This window comes from Mus caroli, unplaced genomic scaffold (assembly GCF_978045245.1).
Source record: "Mus caroli unplaced genomic scaffold, Mus_caroli_1 scaffold_1, whole genome shotgun sequence".
Lineage (NCBI taxonomy): Eukaryota > Metazoa > Chordata > Mammalia > Rodentia > Muridae > Mus > Mus caroli.
In genome coordinates, this window is record NW_028227256.1 from 80399976 (window position 1) to 80416670 (window position 16695).

The 16695-nt window shown below is 40.7% G+C and overlaps 1 protein-coding gene across 4 annotated transcripts in view; it reads right to left on the reverse strand.

Annotated features, from left to right (window-relative positions):
- Sphkap (SPHK1 interactor, AKAP domain containing) overlaps nt 1-16695 on the reverse strand; it is a 142333-nt gene that overhangs the window by 70236 nt on the left and 55402 nt on the right. For all 4 annotated transcript variants that reach the window (XM_029480138.2, XM_029480139.2, XM_029480132.2 and 1 more), the window contains one exon: nt 11520-11627. In XM_029480138.2, coding sequence (XP_029335998.1) covers nt 11520-11627 — 108 coding nt within the window. The remainder of the gene's footprint in view (nt 1-11519; nt 11628-16695) is intronic.

Here is a 16695-nt window from a genome sequence, read left to right on the forward strand (position 1 = left end):
CTGAGAACCAGATCCCTAGTAACGTAAGAAAAGTTAGCCAATATTGTGAAAACACCATTTTAATCCTTAAAGAATGATCTAAAGGTCACAGAGAGTACAGGTAAACGTCTATTCAAGAGACTCCACTAAAACTAGCCTAAAACTGACTGTACCCTTGTAGCCCAGATTCTGTGGTCTCTTATTCATGCTGTGGGTAGTGCACATGGGCATCTGTGTTTAGGAAAGGGTGCTTCATTTATACTAGGGTTCCCAGTGAGAGTTCCTGGGTATCACTGGGAGTCAGAGTTCTTCATACCCTAAAGTATTAAATAAAAGATGATACAGTTATTATTCATGAAGGCCAGAAACTGACCTTTCTCTATGTATGGTGTGCCTGTAAGGCTGAAGTATTACCCTAGCCGTGAGTTAAGGGAGTAGTAAGACTCTCATGTCCTTTCTTCCATCTCACTGGAAGAGTTTCCACACCAAGATAAGCCAGCTGGGTACCAATGGATAGCACCCTCATTTCCTACCAGCCCATGTTTACAAGTTACTTGGAGAACCATAAATTGTAACCTTTATCCATTTTTCCAGTTAAGTGATTTTACTACTTAGGTGAAGTTAATAGACAGACGGATGAAAAAGATCCTGGGATAGATCGAAAAGCCAATGGAAGACTCACCTCTGCACTCATACCTACCCTGCACACCCACCCTTCACTTAGCCATTCCACATTTCTAGGGTTTTCCAGGGGCAAATGAACCTCATAGTGAGGACTGTTAGCTGAGATACAATGACTCATCCTGGCTTAAGATGGCTCAGGGTTCACAGATGGAGCACAGGGTTTAGATGTTGCACAGAGACACTCTTTGACCTCCAGCTGTCAATCCACACAAGGGACATTCTGAAAAGGTCTGTGTGGTAGATATTGATGTAAGATTAAGAATATCATCATGTTTATCTGAGGATTCATAAAGAAAAGTGTCAAAGGTATGAGAATTAGCCAAGATGGGGCTGCTGGATTGCAGCAGCCAGAGTTTGAAATCCTGCTCATTCTCTCTCTGAGTTGCCTGTATGCTGACAAATACATGGGGCTAGCACACGGTTTGGGGCAGGACCTTTGTATGCCAGATAGTCAACAAATGGTATCTCCATTAGATAACCAAGTTGTGTTTGACATTGCTACAAAGACCCTCATTTTATCCAGCCAGAACAGCTGGCTCTATGTGGCTGGATAGGAGTGTATGATGGAGAACATGGTGGAGAACATCCACCAACAAAAGGAATCATTTGTGCCCATTGTGAGGAGGGTGCCATTACCAGATGACCTCAGACTTCTCTTCTAGTAGTGTCTCCAGGCAGTCATTCCTATCCACACCACCCACCCTCCATAATGGCTGCACTCCTGGTTTTCCTGCTTCAGACTTCTTTCAAAATGTTCCTACTGCTTGGTGTTGTCTTTGCACTAGAAGTCTCTTTCTCTAAACCCTACATACTTTGCAAAGTGTGCCTCAACTTAAAGTCCACCCCATTTTTTCCCTCAAATTCTTTAAAATTAATCAGGCTAAACGTAATTATGCCTTTTTTTCCCATTTTTTTTTAGTGTTATTTAGCCTAGAAGAGATTGCTTTATTGTAAATAGTTTTTTCATATAGTATGTTCTGATTATGGTTTTGTTTCCCCCGGTTCCTCACAAATCCTTCCCACCTCCTGCCTCACCCCACATCACATGTTTTCTTGCATTATCTCATTAGAAAGTAAATGGGGATCTAGAAAAATAAAACAAGATAGAATAAAATAACATAAAACCACACTAGAATAAGACAAACCAAAGAAACAGGAAAAACAAAAGCCAAAAAAAAAAAGCACAAGAAACACATGTAGATATAGAGACGTACATCCACACACTGAGAAATACCTTAAAAACACAAAGCCAGAGAGCACAGTATATAAACAAAAGTAAATACATTATTTTCTTTCTCCAACCCAGTCCTTGCCATATTCCCTATTCTCTCTCAAATTTATGCCTCTTTTACCAATCAGAATTGAACGACAAATTAGGGTGTTTAACCCTGGGAAAAACTTTTCTCCACATTTCTTAGTTGCCTGTGGTTCTTTGTCTGAGGGTGGAGTCCATGAAATTTTTCTCTTCTGTATAACATGTCAGTTGGTGTTGCTATTGTTTGGGTCTTGTTTTGGCAGCCATGTTGTTGAGGCATCAGGAGTATGGCATCTCTCTTTACCCTTAGCTCTTAACTACAGTTTTACAGTCTTTGTCTGGTCCATGTATTTTTCTATTACATTGGTACCAATGCACTTGAAGTGGTGCTACTGATCAAGCCCAAGACTTTAGATAACCATTCTACCAGCTAAGCCATAGTCACAGCTCTATCTGGGAACAGTTTCTATACAAATGTTGACATTTTTAAATTTATACACAATAACCCAAAAGCTAAATATCTAGAAACTTCTGATTCTCCCTCCCTCCCTCCCTCCCTCCCTCCCTCCCTCCCTCCCTCCCTCCCTCCCTCCCTCCCTCCCTTCTTTCCTCCCTCCCTTTGTCCCTCCTTCCCTCTCTCCCTATCTTCCTCTCTTCTTCCTTCCCCCTCACTTTGTGTGTGTATGTGTGTCTGTACATAGCTGTGTTCTTGCCTGCATGGGTACTTATTAGTGCATCTACATATGATTATTCGTGTGCATGAATGTGGAGGCCAGAGCACAACTTCAGCATTGGCTGGGCTAGGCTGGCTACCCAGTGGCCTCAGCAAATCACCTCTCTGCATCCTCATTGCCAGGATCACAAGGGTCTGCTATCAGGCTGGGTAGAAGGCTCAGCCTGAAAAGATCCATACTGCCAAGCCTGATGATCCATGCTCACCCCCTGGAATGCATATAGTGGAAGAAGAGAACCAGAGCATGCGAGTTATCCTCCAACTTCCTCATGCAAGCCACAGCATGTATGTTTACACACAGATAGACACTCCAGTGCCATGCTTGCCTTTCCTTTATTTTTATTTTTTGTCTATGAGTGTTTGTTTGCATGCATGTATGTGTACCCTATGCATGCCTGGTGCCCACAGGGGCCAGAAGAGGGCAACAAATACCTCTTGGAGTATTGGAGTTATAGATGGTTGTGAGCTACCCTGTGGGTGCTAGGAACTGAATTGGGGTCCTCAGCATTAGCAGCCAGTACTCTTAATTGCTTAGCTATCTTTTCAGTCTCATGCCTGCCTTCTTATCATTGATTCTTGTGTTGGAATTCACATATCTCCAGCCTTTGGGAAATGAACATTGTATGTTTTCCAGTGTGCCACAGTCAAAATGTTTTGTTATGTTTTCTGCATGGCAGAAATTAGGATAAAGGTGGTGAATCAATTCCTTTGGAGTTAATAATCAATTCAATGAAAATCTAGAACCTTAGTCCTGAGTTAGGTGCAAAACAAATTCATCAGCCTCCAGAGGAATTAAGTGCTGTGGAGCTGGCAGAGGGGAACTGGGGATATCAGTATTTATAACAAAGGAAAAAAATCAATCCAGGAATTAGCTGCTGTGGCACATCTCGAGAGGAAAAGAGATCTAGGCCTGGTATCTAGGTGCTTTTCCCCTCTGTTTGCTTTTAATTTTTGCATATTACAATTAGGTTGAAAGTCATAAACAGAATTTAAAAGTTAAAATGGCTTTCATAACTAATTTAGGTTGAAGAGAAACAGAGAAAGAGAAGATTAATCTCACTCTGGATTCTGACTTGAAATAATGAATAGATTACAAAACTATCCAAAATGAAGAAACTTTGGAAAGTAACCTGGGAAAGAGGCACGTGTAAGCCACAGTGCATGTTTGATTGGATATTTCTCTCTAGTTGTATTAAATTTGGGGTGTTCATGAGGGTATAGGTAATGGGTACTTGGAAATAATCCTGCAGTCTACCAGATGGTGGTCATCAGCACAAGACAGGGCTGAAGCCAGAAGGTGTGGATAAAATAGGTTCAAAGAAAACATCAAATGAGATCGGACCAAGCATCCAGACAGATCCTGAGGAAACAGTAAGCAGAGTGCTGGGTTGTGGGTCAGGGGAGGGGCAAAAGTCCTGCTTGAAGTTTACAAAGTAGTGATTATAAAGGCAGCAGAGGAGTCTGAGTGAGAGAAGAGTGGTTTTGAAGTCACAGAGCAAACACTTTTCAAAGGCTGAAGGGAGGGTATGGGTGACATGTCACTCACCTCTGTCAAGAGTGAACTCTCATCTAGTCCAGCTACTTCAAATGCTTCTGAAAAAGTGTATAAAATACTTCTAGATGGTCCAATGAAAACCTCTGGCTTTATATACGCCATGGACAAGTGTGAAGAAGGCTGTCCCTGTTCCATTAGAAAGTATAGCAATTGATACTGAAGAACCGCAATTCTGCTTCTATATTCAGAATGTTCTCATTTCCTCTTTCACCTCTAGAGCAAACCTGTTTCATTGTCACAGAAGAGGTAATTAATATTTCTGGGAATACGAAACAGGTAACTTTGAGTGTACTCATTAGCCAGCTCACCTACTAATATTTGTCTTTTTCAGGCTCGAGTATATAAGATCTTAAAAAAAAGAACAACTATTCATTCTCACCTTTCCCCCAGGATATCAAGAAGAATTGAATAGGGAAGACAGGTTAATATAAACAAACAACTGTAAAAAGAAATAGAAAATGATGTAGTCATGCCCTTCAGGTGTTAGAGGTATTTTAATAAGAATAATTATTTATTGTTGCTGGCTCTTCTTGATTGATAGGCTTTTCCCTCAGAGAAAAACTGCAGTAATGGAAGGGGGTGTTGAACATTTGAGACATGCTGCTATTCTGAGCTATTTTAATAATGTGTTCTGTCAAAATGAATTAAAAATAGTTGATAAATGGTGTAAACACTCAGGCTGTATAAGCATCCCCAGATCTACTCATCCAACTACATTTTTATGGCAAAATGTTGAGATTTGTAGGATATTTTTATGCATTTAAAATCCATGATGGAAGACTACAGTAATAATCCCTTGCTATGTTGAGGCCCTATGGCATGCAGACCATCAGCCATGCATGTATTCTGAGTGTCTCGGACTCCTTGTGAACTGCTTCTTTCTCTCTATATTCCCGCCAACCCCTCACTACATGGATCTCTGCTCTCCAATATCCTTTGATATTTAATAGAGATTTAAATCTCTAGTCCTGATCTTGCCATGAGTTCCGGATTCTATATCCAGATTCCTACCTTGAATGAATAAATAGTATTCAACCATCCCCCACTTTCCAATGTCTAATCCCTCTTCCTGCCTCCCTCACGCCTCCCTCCTTTGCTCCCTCTCCTCACTTGTGAATGATACATACTCTCAGTAGCCCAGGAGCTCAAGCCAAAAAAAAAAAAAAAAAAAAAAACCAATAAAAAAAAACCAGTTCTTTAATAATATTATTTAATACATACACACAATTTTATAGTTTTAGGTTTTGTTTCCTTTTTACTCTTGTGTTTACTTTATATTAACTTATTGTTTAATTCTTTGCTTTTGTATCAGTTATTTAAGGCATACAACACATTTTAGGAAACATGTCAATGTTAGAATCATTAGGATAATAGAATGAATGAACATTTCTCTCATCTCAGCTAGTTATCAACCCGCCTTCTCCATGGCTGAAGAATCTATCCATCTAGTGAGAATCTAGATTAAAACACACCATTACTAACTATGTAATTTCTATTGTACACTGCATATTTTGGCTTGTTCGTCCAATGTTGTTTACGACCTACTTTTAATATACAACTACACAGGGTGCCCTCATTCCAAAGTGCTTCTATAGTCTTTCAAAGCCTGGTTTATAGAGATATGTAAGCCTTCATAATTGTGTCACAATAAAGCAGTTTTCCTAACTCATTGGCTTCTTGCAGCTTAGTCATGTTCAGTGGAAATTTTGTTTTCTTAAGAGTCAAAATGCTTCCCCTGGAAATTTTCAATTTTCTGAGGGGGCAAATGCATAGGGCAAGGACCGGTCAACAAGAGTCATCTCATCTCATCTCATCTCATCTCATCTCATCTCATCTCATCTCATCTCATCTCATCTCATCTCATCTGGGAGCTAGGTTGAGGAGCAAGCCTTCCAAGAGGGTCCTTTTATTTTAGACATGTTGATGGGCTTGAGTATTAAAATCCCTGAAAATATTTCAGACAGAAAAAAGGAAGAAGAATGTGGTTAAACAATAAACCTTCATTAACACCTCTCCCTTCCAAGAAGCTGCCTGCTGAAGCAACCCTATCCATCCATTGCTGCCTGCTGAAGCAGCCCAGGTAAGATTCTTCCAAATGTAAGCAGAGCTACTGCAACATGGAGATTCTGTTCTGCTATGCCACCCTTCACTGGCCTTTGATGGTTTTTGCTTTTCTCTAGGTGGTGGTTAGGTTTTCTTTAAAATTCTTCAGTGATAAAGGAATGCTATTGTGCAGAGGGATTGCACTAGGCTGTATAAGGCAGCTTTTCCTCACTGTGTCTAAGTACCTGATAAAATAGCTTAAAGGGTCAGAAACATGTCTGTTTGTTTGTTTGTTTGTTTTTGCTTAGAGTTTCAGCAGAAGTGGCCATTTGGGTCATGGCCGTTTGGTATCATCATTTCTCCTGTTTGGAAGTAGAGTAGCTATCATGTTTCTGACTGCTTTACCCTGTTCTTAGAATCTATTCTGGTTAGCCTAAATCATCTAGATATAAAATTAAATACTTGATATAAGCTAGAGTCATCTGAGAGGAGCCTAAACCAGGCTGGTCTTTGGGCATGTCTGCCTATAGGAGGATTGCTTTGATTCTTGACTGATGCAGGAGGGCCCTGCCTAGGGTAGGTGGTACCATTCTTAGGCAGCTGGTCCTGAGCTGTATTATTTAGTGGACAGCATTTCTCCATGGCTTCTGTTTCCAATTTCTTCCCTTGAGTTCCTGCTCTGACTTCCCTCAAGGTTGGACTGTGTGTCCTTGATGTGTAAGCTGAAATGAGTGCTTTCTCTGCTTAATTGCTTTCAATCATGGTGTTTGTCATGGCTACAAGAGAGGAACAGGAACAGTCTTCATGTTTGTGGTGGGACAGATGAGCCTGCCCCCTAAAGAAACAACTAAACCTCATGGTCTGCTGTTTGGAAACAAAATCTGTATTAATAAATGGCAGCGATACCCCAATAGTTTCCAAGCCTGAGGCTGATCCTCAAAAATAAAAAAAATCAAAACCACAAAACCAATCAAATAAAATTAGCTACTAATTGAAATGAGGATGAAATAGCCAAAACAGCAGTTCACTTAGTGTTAGGTCTTCCAGAATAACAAAAAGGCTGCAGAGCAATAAACAGCATCCCTACAGGTTCCTTGGGGGTCTGTTGTTATTGTCTGTAAATACTTTAAGGCTGGGATAGTTTCATAATGCTGATTTTTTAAATTAAACTTTAATGAAGGGATTCTTTTTTAATCATACTATTTTTGTCTGCCTTTAAATTACACTGTTTTAAAGGGAGGCATCTGAAACATAATATTACCAACAGCCTGGTTGGGAATTTACTATTTAGCTTAGATTGTCTAGCCCCTGATAATCCTATGTTTTAGTTTTCTGAGAGTCCTGTGATGAAAGAGTCCTGTGTCAGGTCGATCACCAGGTTTGCTTGCATTTACATTACACTTTCATGGAGTTCTTGGGAAAATTCATTTTTACCCTTTGTTTGTTTGATAAGGTTTTTGTTTTACAGCCCTGGTAATCCTAAACAGTCCTCTAGTAGCTGGTAGTATAGGTGTGTTCCACCCTGCCACACTGAAAAAATAGCTTTAAAAAACAATGTAACACTTTCCCTTGACTGACATGGTGGTTGTTTTGTCAGGATTCTCCTGGTCCTAAATGCCTAGTTTACCCTAGTTGACCTGTAGCTATGAGGTTTTCTCAGAAATATGGAACCCTAGTGTGTTAGGGTATCCATTGCTGTGAAGAGATACCACAATCATGGCAACTCTTATAAAGGACATTTTTTTTAATTTTTAATATTTTTTTTATTACATATTTTCCTCAATTACATTTCCAATGCTATACCAAAAGTCCCCCATACCCCCCCCCCCACTCCCTTACCCACCCATTCCCATTCTTTTGGCCCTGGCATTCCCCTGTATTGGGGCATATAAAGTTTGCAAGTCCAATGGGCCTCTCTTTCCAGTGATGGCTGACTAGGCCATCTTTCAATACATATGCAGCTAGAGACAAGAGCTCCGGGGTACTGGTTAGTTCATCATGTTGTTCCCCCTATAGGGTTGCAGATCCATAAAGGACAACATTTAATTGGCACTGGCTTACAGTTTCAGAGGTTCAGTCCATTGTCATCATGGCAGGAGGCATGGTGGTATAGAGACAAAGATGGTGCTGGAGAAGGAGCTGAGAGTTCTACATCATGATTGGAAGGCAGCAGGAAGAGAAGACTATGGCTTTGAGCTTCTGAGGTGTCAAAGTCCACTCCCAGTGACATACCTCCTTCAACAAAGCCACCCCTCCTCCAATAAAGCCACATTCCCCTAATAGCGCCACTTCTTATGGGCCTATGAGGGCCATTATTATTCAAATCACCATACCCATCTCTCACAATCTTCTCCCTAGCCTAGAACCTCAGATGCTAAAAGAATGAATTTGGAAAGTGACTACATGATACATTAGGCAAAGAGGCTAGTTGTTTATAGGGATCTTAAATTTTATTTTTGGTTCATAGCCATGAGTAATTCTTAATGTTTATATTAGCTTCAATCAGTGCAAGTGCTTGAGGAGCCTCAGGAACAAATATTCTAATGTGTCTTGTACTTGTTTGGTTCCCCCTGCCCCCATTTAGAAAGATGAAGAGTAACAACAGTAGGAGCTGTCAGTTAAACCTCAGCTGGTGCTTCCAATTTCCAACACCAAAAAGAAACAAAGAAGAAAGGAAGTTCTGTGTTCTCAGTCCACATTGATGGTGGATAGAAGTGTTAGTCTGTACATAGGAAGATGCTCTGGCTATAAAAGTTAGTGTTTCAAACTGTAGACCTGTGATTCCATCCCAAATAGAGAGTGTACAGAATACCTCTGCTCTTCAATCATTAATTCTTGTGGTCCAACGTTCACACACACTCCAATAGTGACTGGAATTACTGGGATGATGATCTGGCAAAAGCACGGTTATTGATTGATATGTTATCCTTTGCTATCTGAAGTGGTATGACTGGATGTCTACATCAGAAATGCCTGGATTTTCTACCTCCAAGATTGAATTTGTAAATCAATCAATCAATCAATCAATCAATAAATATGATAGAATTACTTGTCACTTAATCCTTATTTAATAAAGAGAGGAAGAAAGAAAGAAAGGAAGGAAGGAAGAAAGGAAGAAAGACAGAAAGGAAGGAAGGAAGGAAGGAAGGAAGGAAGGAAGGAAGGAAGGAAGGAAGGAAGGAAGGAAGGAAAGAAAAGTTAGACCAGCAACTAAAATTCTGGACAAGAGATAAAAATACTGAATGTTTGGGGCTATGGAGATGGCTCAGTCAGTAATGTGCCTGCTCTGCAATCACAAAGACCTGAACTTTGGTCCCTGACACTAACGTAAAAGTGGGGGGTGGTTGTGCGTGTCTGTACCCCACCACTGGAGAGAAAGCACAGGTTAGAGCAAGATGGGACAGGTGGACTCTCAGGATCTCACTGGTCAGCCAGTCTAGCCAACCAGTGAGCTCTGTGCTCAGTGAGGCCCTTTCTCAAAAGATAAATGAAGAAAAGGAAGAGCAGAAGATGTGGGTCATTTGATGTTGGTCTCTGGCTTCTACCTGCACATGCATAGATCAACACACACACACACACACACACACACAGCCTTTCCATACATATACAGGTACACATATGTACCACACACAGAGACAGATATAGAGATACACACCATATATCCCATGCACATACATAGCACACACGCACATACACACACACACACACACACACACACACACACACACACACTCCTCACATACACACACAGATACATATACACACCACAATACACACCACACTCACATACCACACAAAATAACAAACACACAGACACCATACACACACAACACAAAGACATACAGACACACACATACCACACCCACACACCCTACACAGATACTAAAAGATGAAAGCTGAAGTTATTGACCCAAAAGAAAGTAACTCTTTTAAAACCATTTTAAATCAATTTTTTTCATAAAATATATTTTTATCATTTTCTTCTCCCCAATTCCTCCCAGATCCTAACTCTTCACCTCCCAACTTCATGCTCTTCTCCCCATGCCTGCTATCTCTGTTTCTGTCTCTCATTCTTACACACATAAACAAAATGCAAATTAAAACAAACATAAAATGAATAAGGCGAGAGTAACCAAAAAATGCCCCCCCCAACCAAAAATGAAGTCCATTTTGTATAGGCCAACTACTTCTGGGCACAGGGCCTATCTAGGTGTGCAGTTGATTTCTTCCATTGAAGAAAACTAGTTTTCCCTTTCCTAGCAGGGATATATCTGTAAATAGCTACTTGATAGGGGCTGGGCTTTTGTGTCTGCTTCCCTTTTTGAGACAAAGAGTAAGGAAAGGGTGTTGGGGTGGCTTCTGCCACTCGTGCGGTGAGATCCCACTATGTGAAATGCTCGTTCCAGCTTGCCAGGACTGCTTTGCTCAGTACATACCAATAGTCATCCTTCCATTCATCCCTTTTTCCCCCTTTTCTTTTGAAACAGATATGCCAGCATAGAACTTACCTCCAGGAATAGCTCAGGGGTGATGCTCTCAATTTAGTCAGGAAAAATACATTTCATTTCTGCCCCTTTTGAAAATACTACCTAGTTTCTGTCCTCATGACCCCATAAGAGTTAGGTGCCTTCAGTCACGATGCAGTGTATAGCCCATAGGGGAAGCATATAGCCCATAGGGGAAGCGTCACTGCAAATGCACACAATGGGAATTCATAGTCTAAGCTCTAAGAATTATATAGTTTAACTATAAAAAATAATTCTTGCCTTTTAGAGGCTTTACATGGAGTACAGTACATCACAATGCATTAAAATTCATGCCTTTTTTATTTCTTAGGTTGAGGAGGGTTTCAAGTCATAAGAAAGCCGGAAAATTCTTGCCCAATTTTAAGATCAGAAAACACCTTCTAATAGGAGTTATAAAACATATTGGAAAGAATCCAAGAGAGGGGTTGAGATTTTAGATTTTTTCTTCCGGTATAATTCTATTTCTGAATATATGTCTGGATCATCTCTTTTTTTTTTTTTTTTAAAGTGCAGCTTTTTCTCCCTTTTCAGGGAAATGATAACATTAGTTCATCTATTTAAATGAAGCATCAATGTAAAAGCACTAGCTGTCTGTTACTGTGTTGTCTGTCCACATGAGAACAAATTTTTAAAAGTATATTGTCCTAACCTTGTAATTAAGAAGTTATTATATATTGTTCCAGTTTCCACATTACTAGACAGTGTCCTCCAACCCCACCGTGCCCCAGAGTTCCGCACACTTACAGAAGCACAGTTTTCTGACTCATCTTCCACAAACCCAATCTGGCAAGGCGTCCTCTGGTTCTGCAGCCAGTAGTCTGTGGACTCCAGCAAGCTATTGCTTCGAAGAACCTGGGGGAACACAGAAAAAGCCTTTCAGAGTTGTCCAGCAAGAGTTTATATCTAAAGAAGCAGCTTTCCACTGGAAACCTGTAGGTGTTTTCTTCCTGGCTTTCCTCTGAGCATCTGGGTGAGGAAAAGAGGAGGGAGAAACCTGCTGGATGACAGTAGCATTAGAATGTACAAAGCAATGATGGCCAACGAGGCCATCTTCTGCTACATATGCAGCTGGAGACACATCTCTGGGGGGTACTGGTTAGTTCATATTGTTGTTCCACCTATAGGGTTGCAGACCCCTTTAGCTCCTTGGGTACTTTCTCTAGCTCCTCCTTTGGGGGCCCTGTGTTCCATCCAATAGCTGACTGTGAGCATCCACTTCTGTGTTTGCCAGTCACTGGCATAGCCTCACAAGAGACAGCTATGTCAGGGTTCTTTCAGCAAAATCTTGCTGGCATATGCAATAGTGTCTGGGTTTGGTGGCTGATTATGGGATGGATCCCCAGGTGCGGCAGTCTCTGGATGGTCCATCCTTTCCTCTCAGCTCCAAACTTTGTCTTTGTAACTCCTTCCTTGGGTGTTTTGTTCCCAATTCTAAGAAGTGGAGAAGTGGAAGAGAGGCCCCTTGGTCTTGCAAACTTTATATGCCCCAGTACAGGGGAACACCAGGGCAAAGAAGTGGGAGTGGGTGGGTAGGGGAGTGGGGGAGGGGGATGGTATAAGGGACTTTTGGGATAGCATTTGAAATGTAAATGAAGAAAATGCCTAATAAAAAATTGGAAAAAGAAAAAAAAAAGAAATAAAGCTAAAAAAAAAAAAAAAAAAAAAAGAATGGAATGGAATGTACAAAGCATGCTGTCATGACCTGGGTTGCTGATGTTATCAATGCTCCTTACAGTTCTTCAAGTCTAACACCCAGAACATCAATGTGTGCTTAACTCTTGCATAATTTCCAAACCCAGTGATTATTTTGCCGTCAGTGGGCATAGAAGTTTCATTTATAGTTAATGTTCTCTCACAAATACTTTATTTTTTTAAAAAAATCATGTTTTCTTTTTTGCTGCACTGCCTACTCTTTATTCCTTTGATTGCACAAACATAGGTATGAAATTGGGTACAATTCTAGAACAGCTAAGGTACCAGGCTGGTAAAAATATTAGGAATAATATAGTCCCACTAGTAAAAGCATTTTCCCATTTTGCAGGAGTTGAACACCCATAGCAACAAAGCCAGATATGGTTTGTAAATGCAGATTTTTGTCTTGGGTTTCAAAGCAGAGACACAAAGCATTTCTTTTTTTCTGAGCCAAATATTTTGAAGACACAATTTCTTAAGTAACCAGATGACTCAATCTTGAATTCGGCTTATCTAAATAATGTACACATTTGCTTCTCATTTAAGATTCACAATGTTAATCATGGTTCTCTTTTAAGGTGAATGTCTGCTAATTTGTGATTACAGCTGCCTTCCCTTAAGCAATGTAATAGATATAACCAATTCAGCTAAGAGTCTCTAAAATAGAATTCTAAGTCAATTACAAGGAAATCCTGTCTTTTTACTCTTTAAAACCAGAAATGTATTAGTTTTATTTTAGAGTAGCATTAACACATATAATTCTGAAACTCTTTGTTTTTTTTCTTTTTATAGCATTTTCCCCCTCAGATGTGTGACTTCACTTGTGTGCATCTTTCTAACTCCACCCCCTTGCACAAAGCTGTCATTCACATTTATCTCCATATAGAATAGAGTTTACAAATCTTGTTTGGAAGGTGAGCTCAGGACAAGTTGCGCCAAATGATGTAAGCTATGATTCTCAGCTTCTGCACCCATGAGAAGGAATCACAAAATAAAGTGATGGAAACATAAAGGAAGTTCACTGAGGAGCTGGGGTGGGCAGAGGGAGGGGTCCACTGAGGAGCCATGGTGAGAAGTGGCTGAGTACACTGAGGTGGTGGATGCATAGAGGGGGTTCTACTGAGGAACTGTGGTAGAAACAAGGAGGAGCTATGTGTGAAGCATCCAATAAGTAGGTTATTTTCTCAGAACATAGTTTGGTTATGACTTGAAAGGAAATATAAATAATTGGAAGATTTCCCCCCCCTAAAAAAAATCAGTAAAAATGAAATGACTTCAGATATGTGAAGGCAAGCTTTCTTTTTTTTATTATATATTTTCTTCATTTACATTTCAAATGCTATCCTGAAAGTCCCCTATACACCCCCCCCCCCAGGCCCTGCTCCCCAAGCCACCCACCCCTGCTTCCTGACCCTGGTATTCCCCTGTACTGGGGCATATGATCTTCGCAAGACCAAGGGCCTCTCCTCCCAATGATGGCCGACTAGGCCATCTTCTGCTACATATGCAGCTAGAGACACATCTCTGGGGGGTACTGGTTAGTTCATATTGTTGTTCTACCTATAGGGTTGCAGACCCCTTCAGCTCCTTGGGTACTTTTTCTAGCTCCTTCATTGAGGGCGCTGTGTTCCATCCAATAGCTGACTGTGAGCATACACTTCTGTATTTGTCAGGTATTGGCATAGCCTCACAAGAGACAGCTATATCAGGGTCCTTTCAGCAAAGGGCCCTTGCTGGCGTATGCAATAGTGTCTGGGTTTGGTGGCTGTTTATGGGATGGATCCCTGGGTGCGGCAGTCTCTGGACGGTCCATCCTTTCCTCTCAGCTCCAAACACAAATTTTCTTTCTGAAGTATTCTGGTCTGAGGTATAATTTTCACTGTGCCTTTTGTAGCATTGATAGTTACAACCACTATTGTCTGCAGCGTTAGAAAATTCTGAGAATTGGGCTATTAAAATTCACTTAAAACTGTTACAATGCTACTATTTCATCGACAGAGTTCTTCACTGACATTGCTATTTTGGTGATACAGACCTTGAGGCTCAGACAGTTTGTGGGCTTTGGGTTTCTGCTCCACGTGGTTCAGACCTTGACCTTGGATTTAGTTGTGAGGGCACCGAGGGTCTGTTTTTCAGTTCCCTGAACACTGCTGCCTTGTATACTTCCCAAATGGTCTTATCTCAAGTGTTTCTGAAACTTCTTTTGTTGTCTAATTTTTTAAAATAAAAAAATGCATTTTATGTTCTTTCATTTAAGGGCAGATTTTCCTTGTTATAATTCCTGAGTAACAGTTTCCTTTAAGGGAAACTTTTGTGGTATGGAAGACACTCGAATTAATCCACTTAGTGATAATATGAGATTGTAATTTCTCACAGGCATCATAGTTTGAAGCCTCTTTAAGTTATCATTAGACCACTGGTACCTCGTGCTTGTCCCTGGCCTTTCTTTGATCTCCAGGATTTGGAACTCTATCAATGAAACAAAAAACTCATTAATTCTGCATCCTAGGAACATCAGAGCTTAAACCACAGACACCAGATGAGCAGGCTGGCTAATCCTGCTTTACAGTCCAGCTTAATAAATAGTCTAAACGGAATCAGCTCTTCATCATCCCAGAGATTACTCTTCAAAAATTTGGCTACAGACCTTGCTTGTTCACATTCTGACTGACAAAAAGTCTGTAATATTGTGGTCACAACAAATTGTTTCAACAGTCACATCAGCGTTTGACTGATCTTTCTCCTATGTCAACCTGAGGAGTGGTGAGGAGCTGATTTACATTTTACTTGGCCCTTTAAGGATATGCAAAGTGGCCATACTTTCCCAGTGATGGATAGGAAGTTCCACCAGTCAGCCTACCATTTGTCACTTATCACTTAGAAATTCCCTTAACTGAGGAAGGGAATGTCTGATGTGAAGCTATCCAGCCTGTTCCTTGTGCTTAGCAATTATCTCTTCTCCCTCCTTCCTTTATTCCTTCATTCCTTCTTTTATTCCTTCCTTCCTTTACTCCTTCCTTCCTTCCTTCCTTCTAATTTTGTGTCTGTGTATTTACATGTGCATGTTTTCCATGTGTGTTGGTATGCCTGTGTGTAAAATGATGTACATAGTTGCATATGCACATGGAGGCTAAAGATTGATGTTACTGGTCATTCTTGGTTGCTGTTTTACTCTCTCTTCATTGGGGCAGGCAGGTTTTCTCAATCAAACCTGGTGTACTGGTTGGTTTTGTGTGCCAACTTGACACAAGCACACAAGCTGGAGTTATTGCAGAGAAAGGAGCCTCCCTTGAATAAATACCTCCATGAGATCCAGCTTTAAGGCATTTTCTCAATTAGTGATGGTGGGAGGGCCCATTGTGGATGGTGCCATCTCTGGGCTGGTAGTACTGGGTTCTATAAGAAAGCAAGCTGAGCAAGTCAGGGGAAGCAAGCCATTAAGCAGCATTCCTCCATGGCTTCTGCGTCCACTCCTGCCTCCAAGTTCCTATTCTGTGTGAGTTCCTGTCCTGATTTTCTCTGGTGATGAACAGCAATGTGGATGTGTAAGCTGAATAAACCCTTTCCTCCCCAACTCGCTTCTTGGTCATAAAGTTTTGTACAGGAATAGAAACCCTGACTAAGATACTCAGAGATCAGCAACACTGCTACTCTCAGTAGCCAGCTTCTCTGGGGGATGCCCTGCCTCTGTCTTCTGAAGCTAGAATTGCTGCTGTTTGCCACGCCCCTGCCATTTACAGAGGTGCCGAGGATCTGAACTTCAGTCCTCATACTTGTGTGCCAAGGTTTGTTTTTGTTTGTTTGTTTTTTTAATCACTGAGCTATTTGCCTATCCCGATTAGAATTACTTACATTAACATTAATAATTCACATAATGACACTTCATTGGGAATTCTGAGCTAACGCTCTCACTTATTTGAATTAAATCTCTAGATTTGTGGGTTGCAATGTGAAACAAACATATGTACATGCAATAAGACAATTCCTATATATTAAAGTACCTGACCAACAGTAGCCATCTTAAAAGTTATTATTTTCTCTGCCCTTGACCACAGGGGCCCATGGTTTGTTTGACACAAAAGTAGCATTAGAACCAGCCTCTCAGATATCAGGGTCTCAACACAAGCCAGACTCTTTGTGAGATAGCGTCATCTCATGCATCTTACGTTTGGGTCAACTGGTCTAATTTAAGGACCCTAGTTGAAAGTTGTGTGCCAGTCCTGATTCT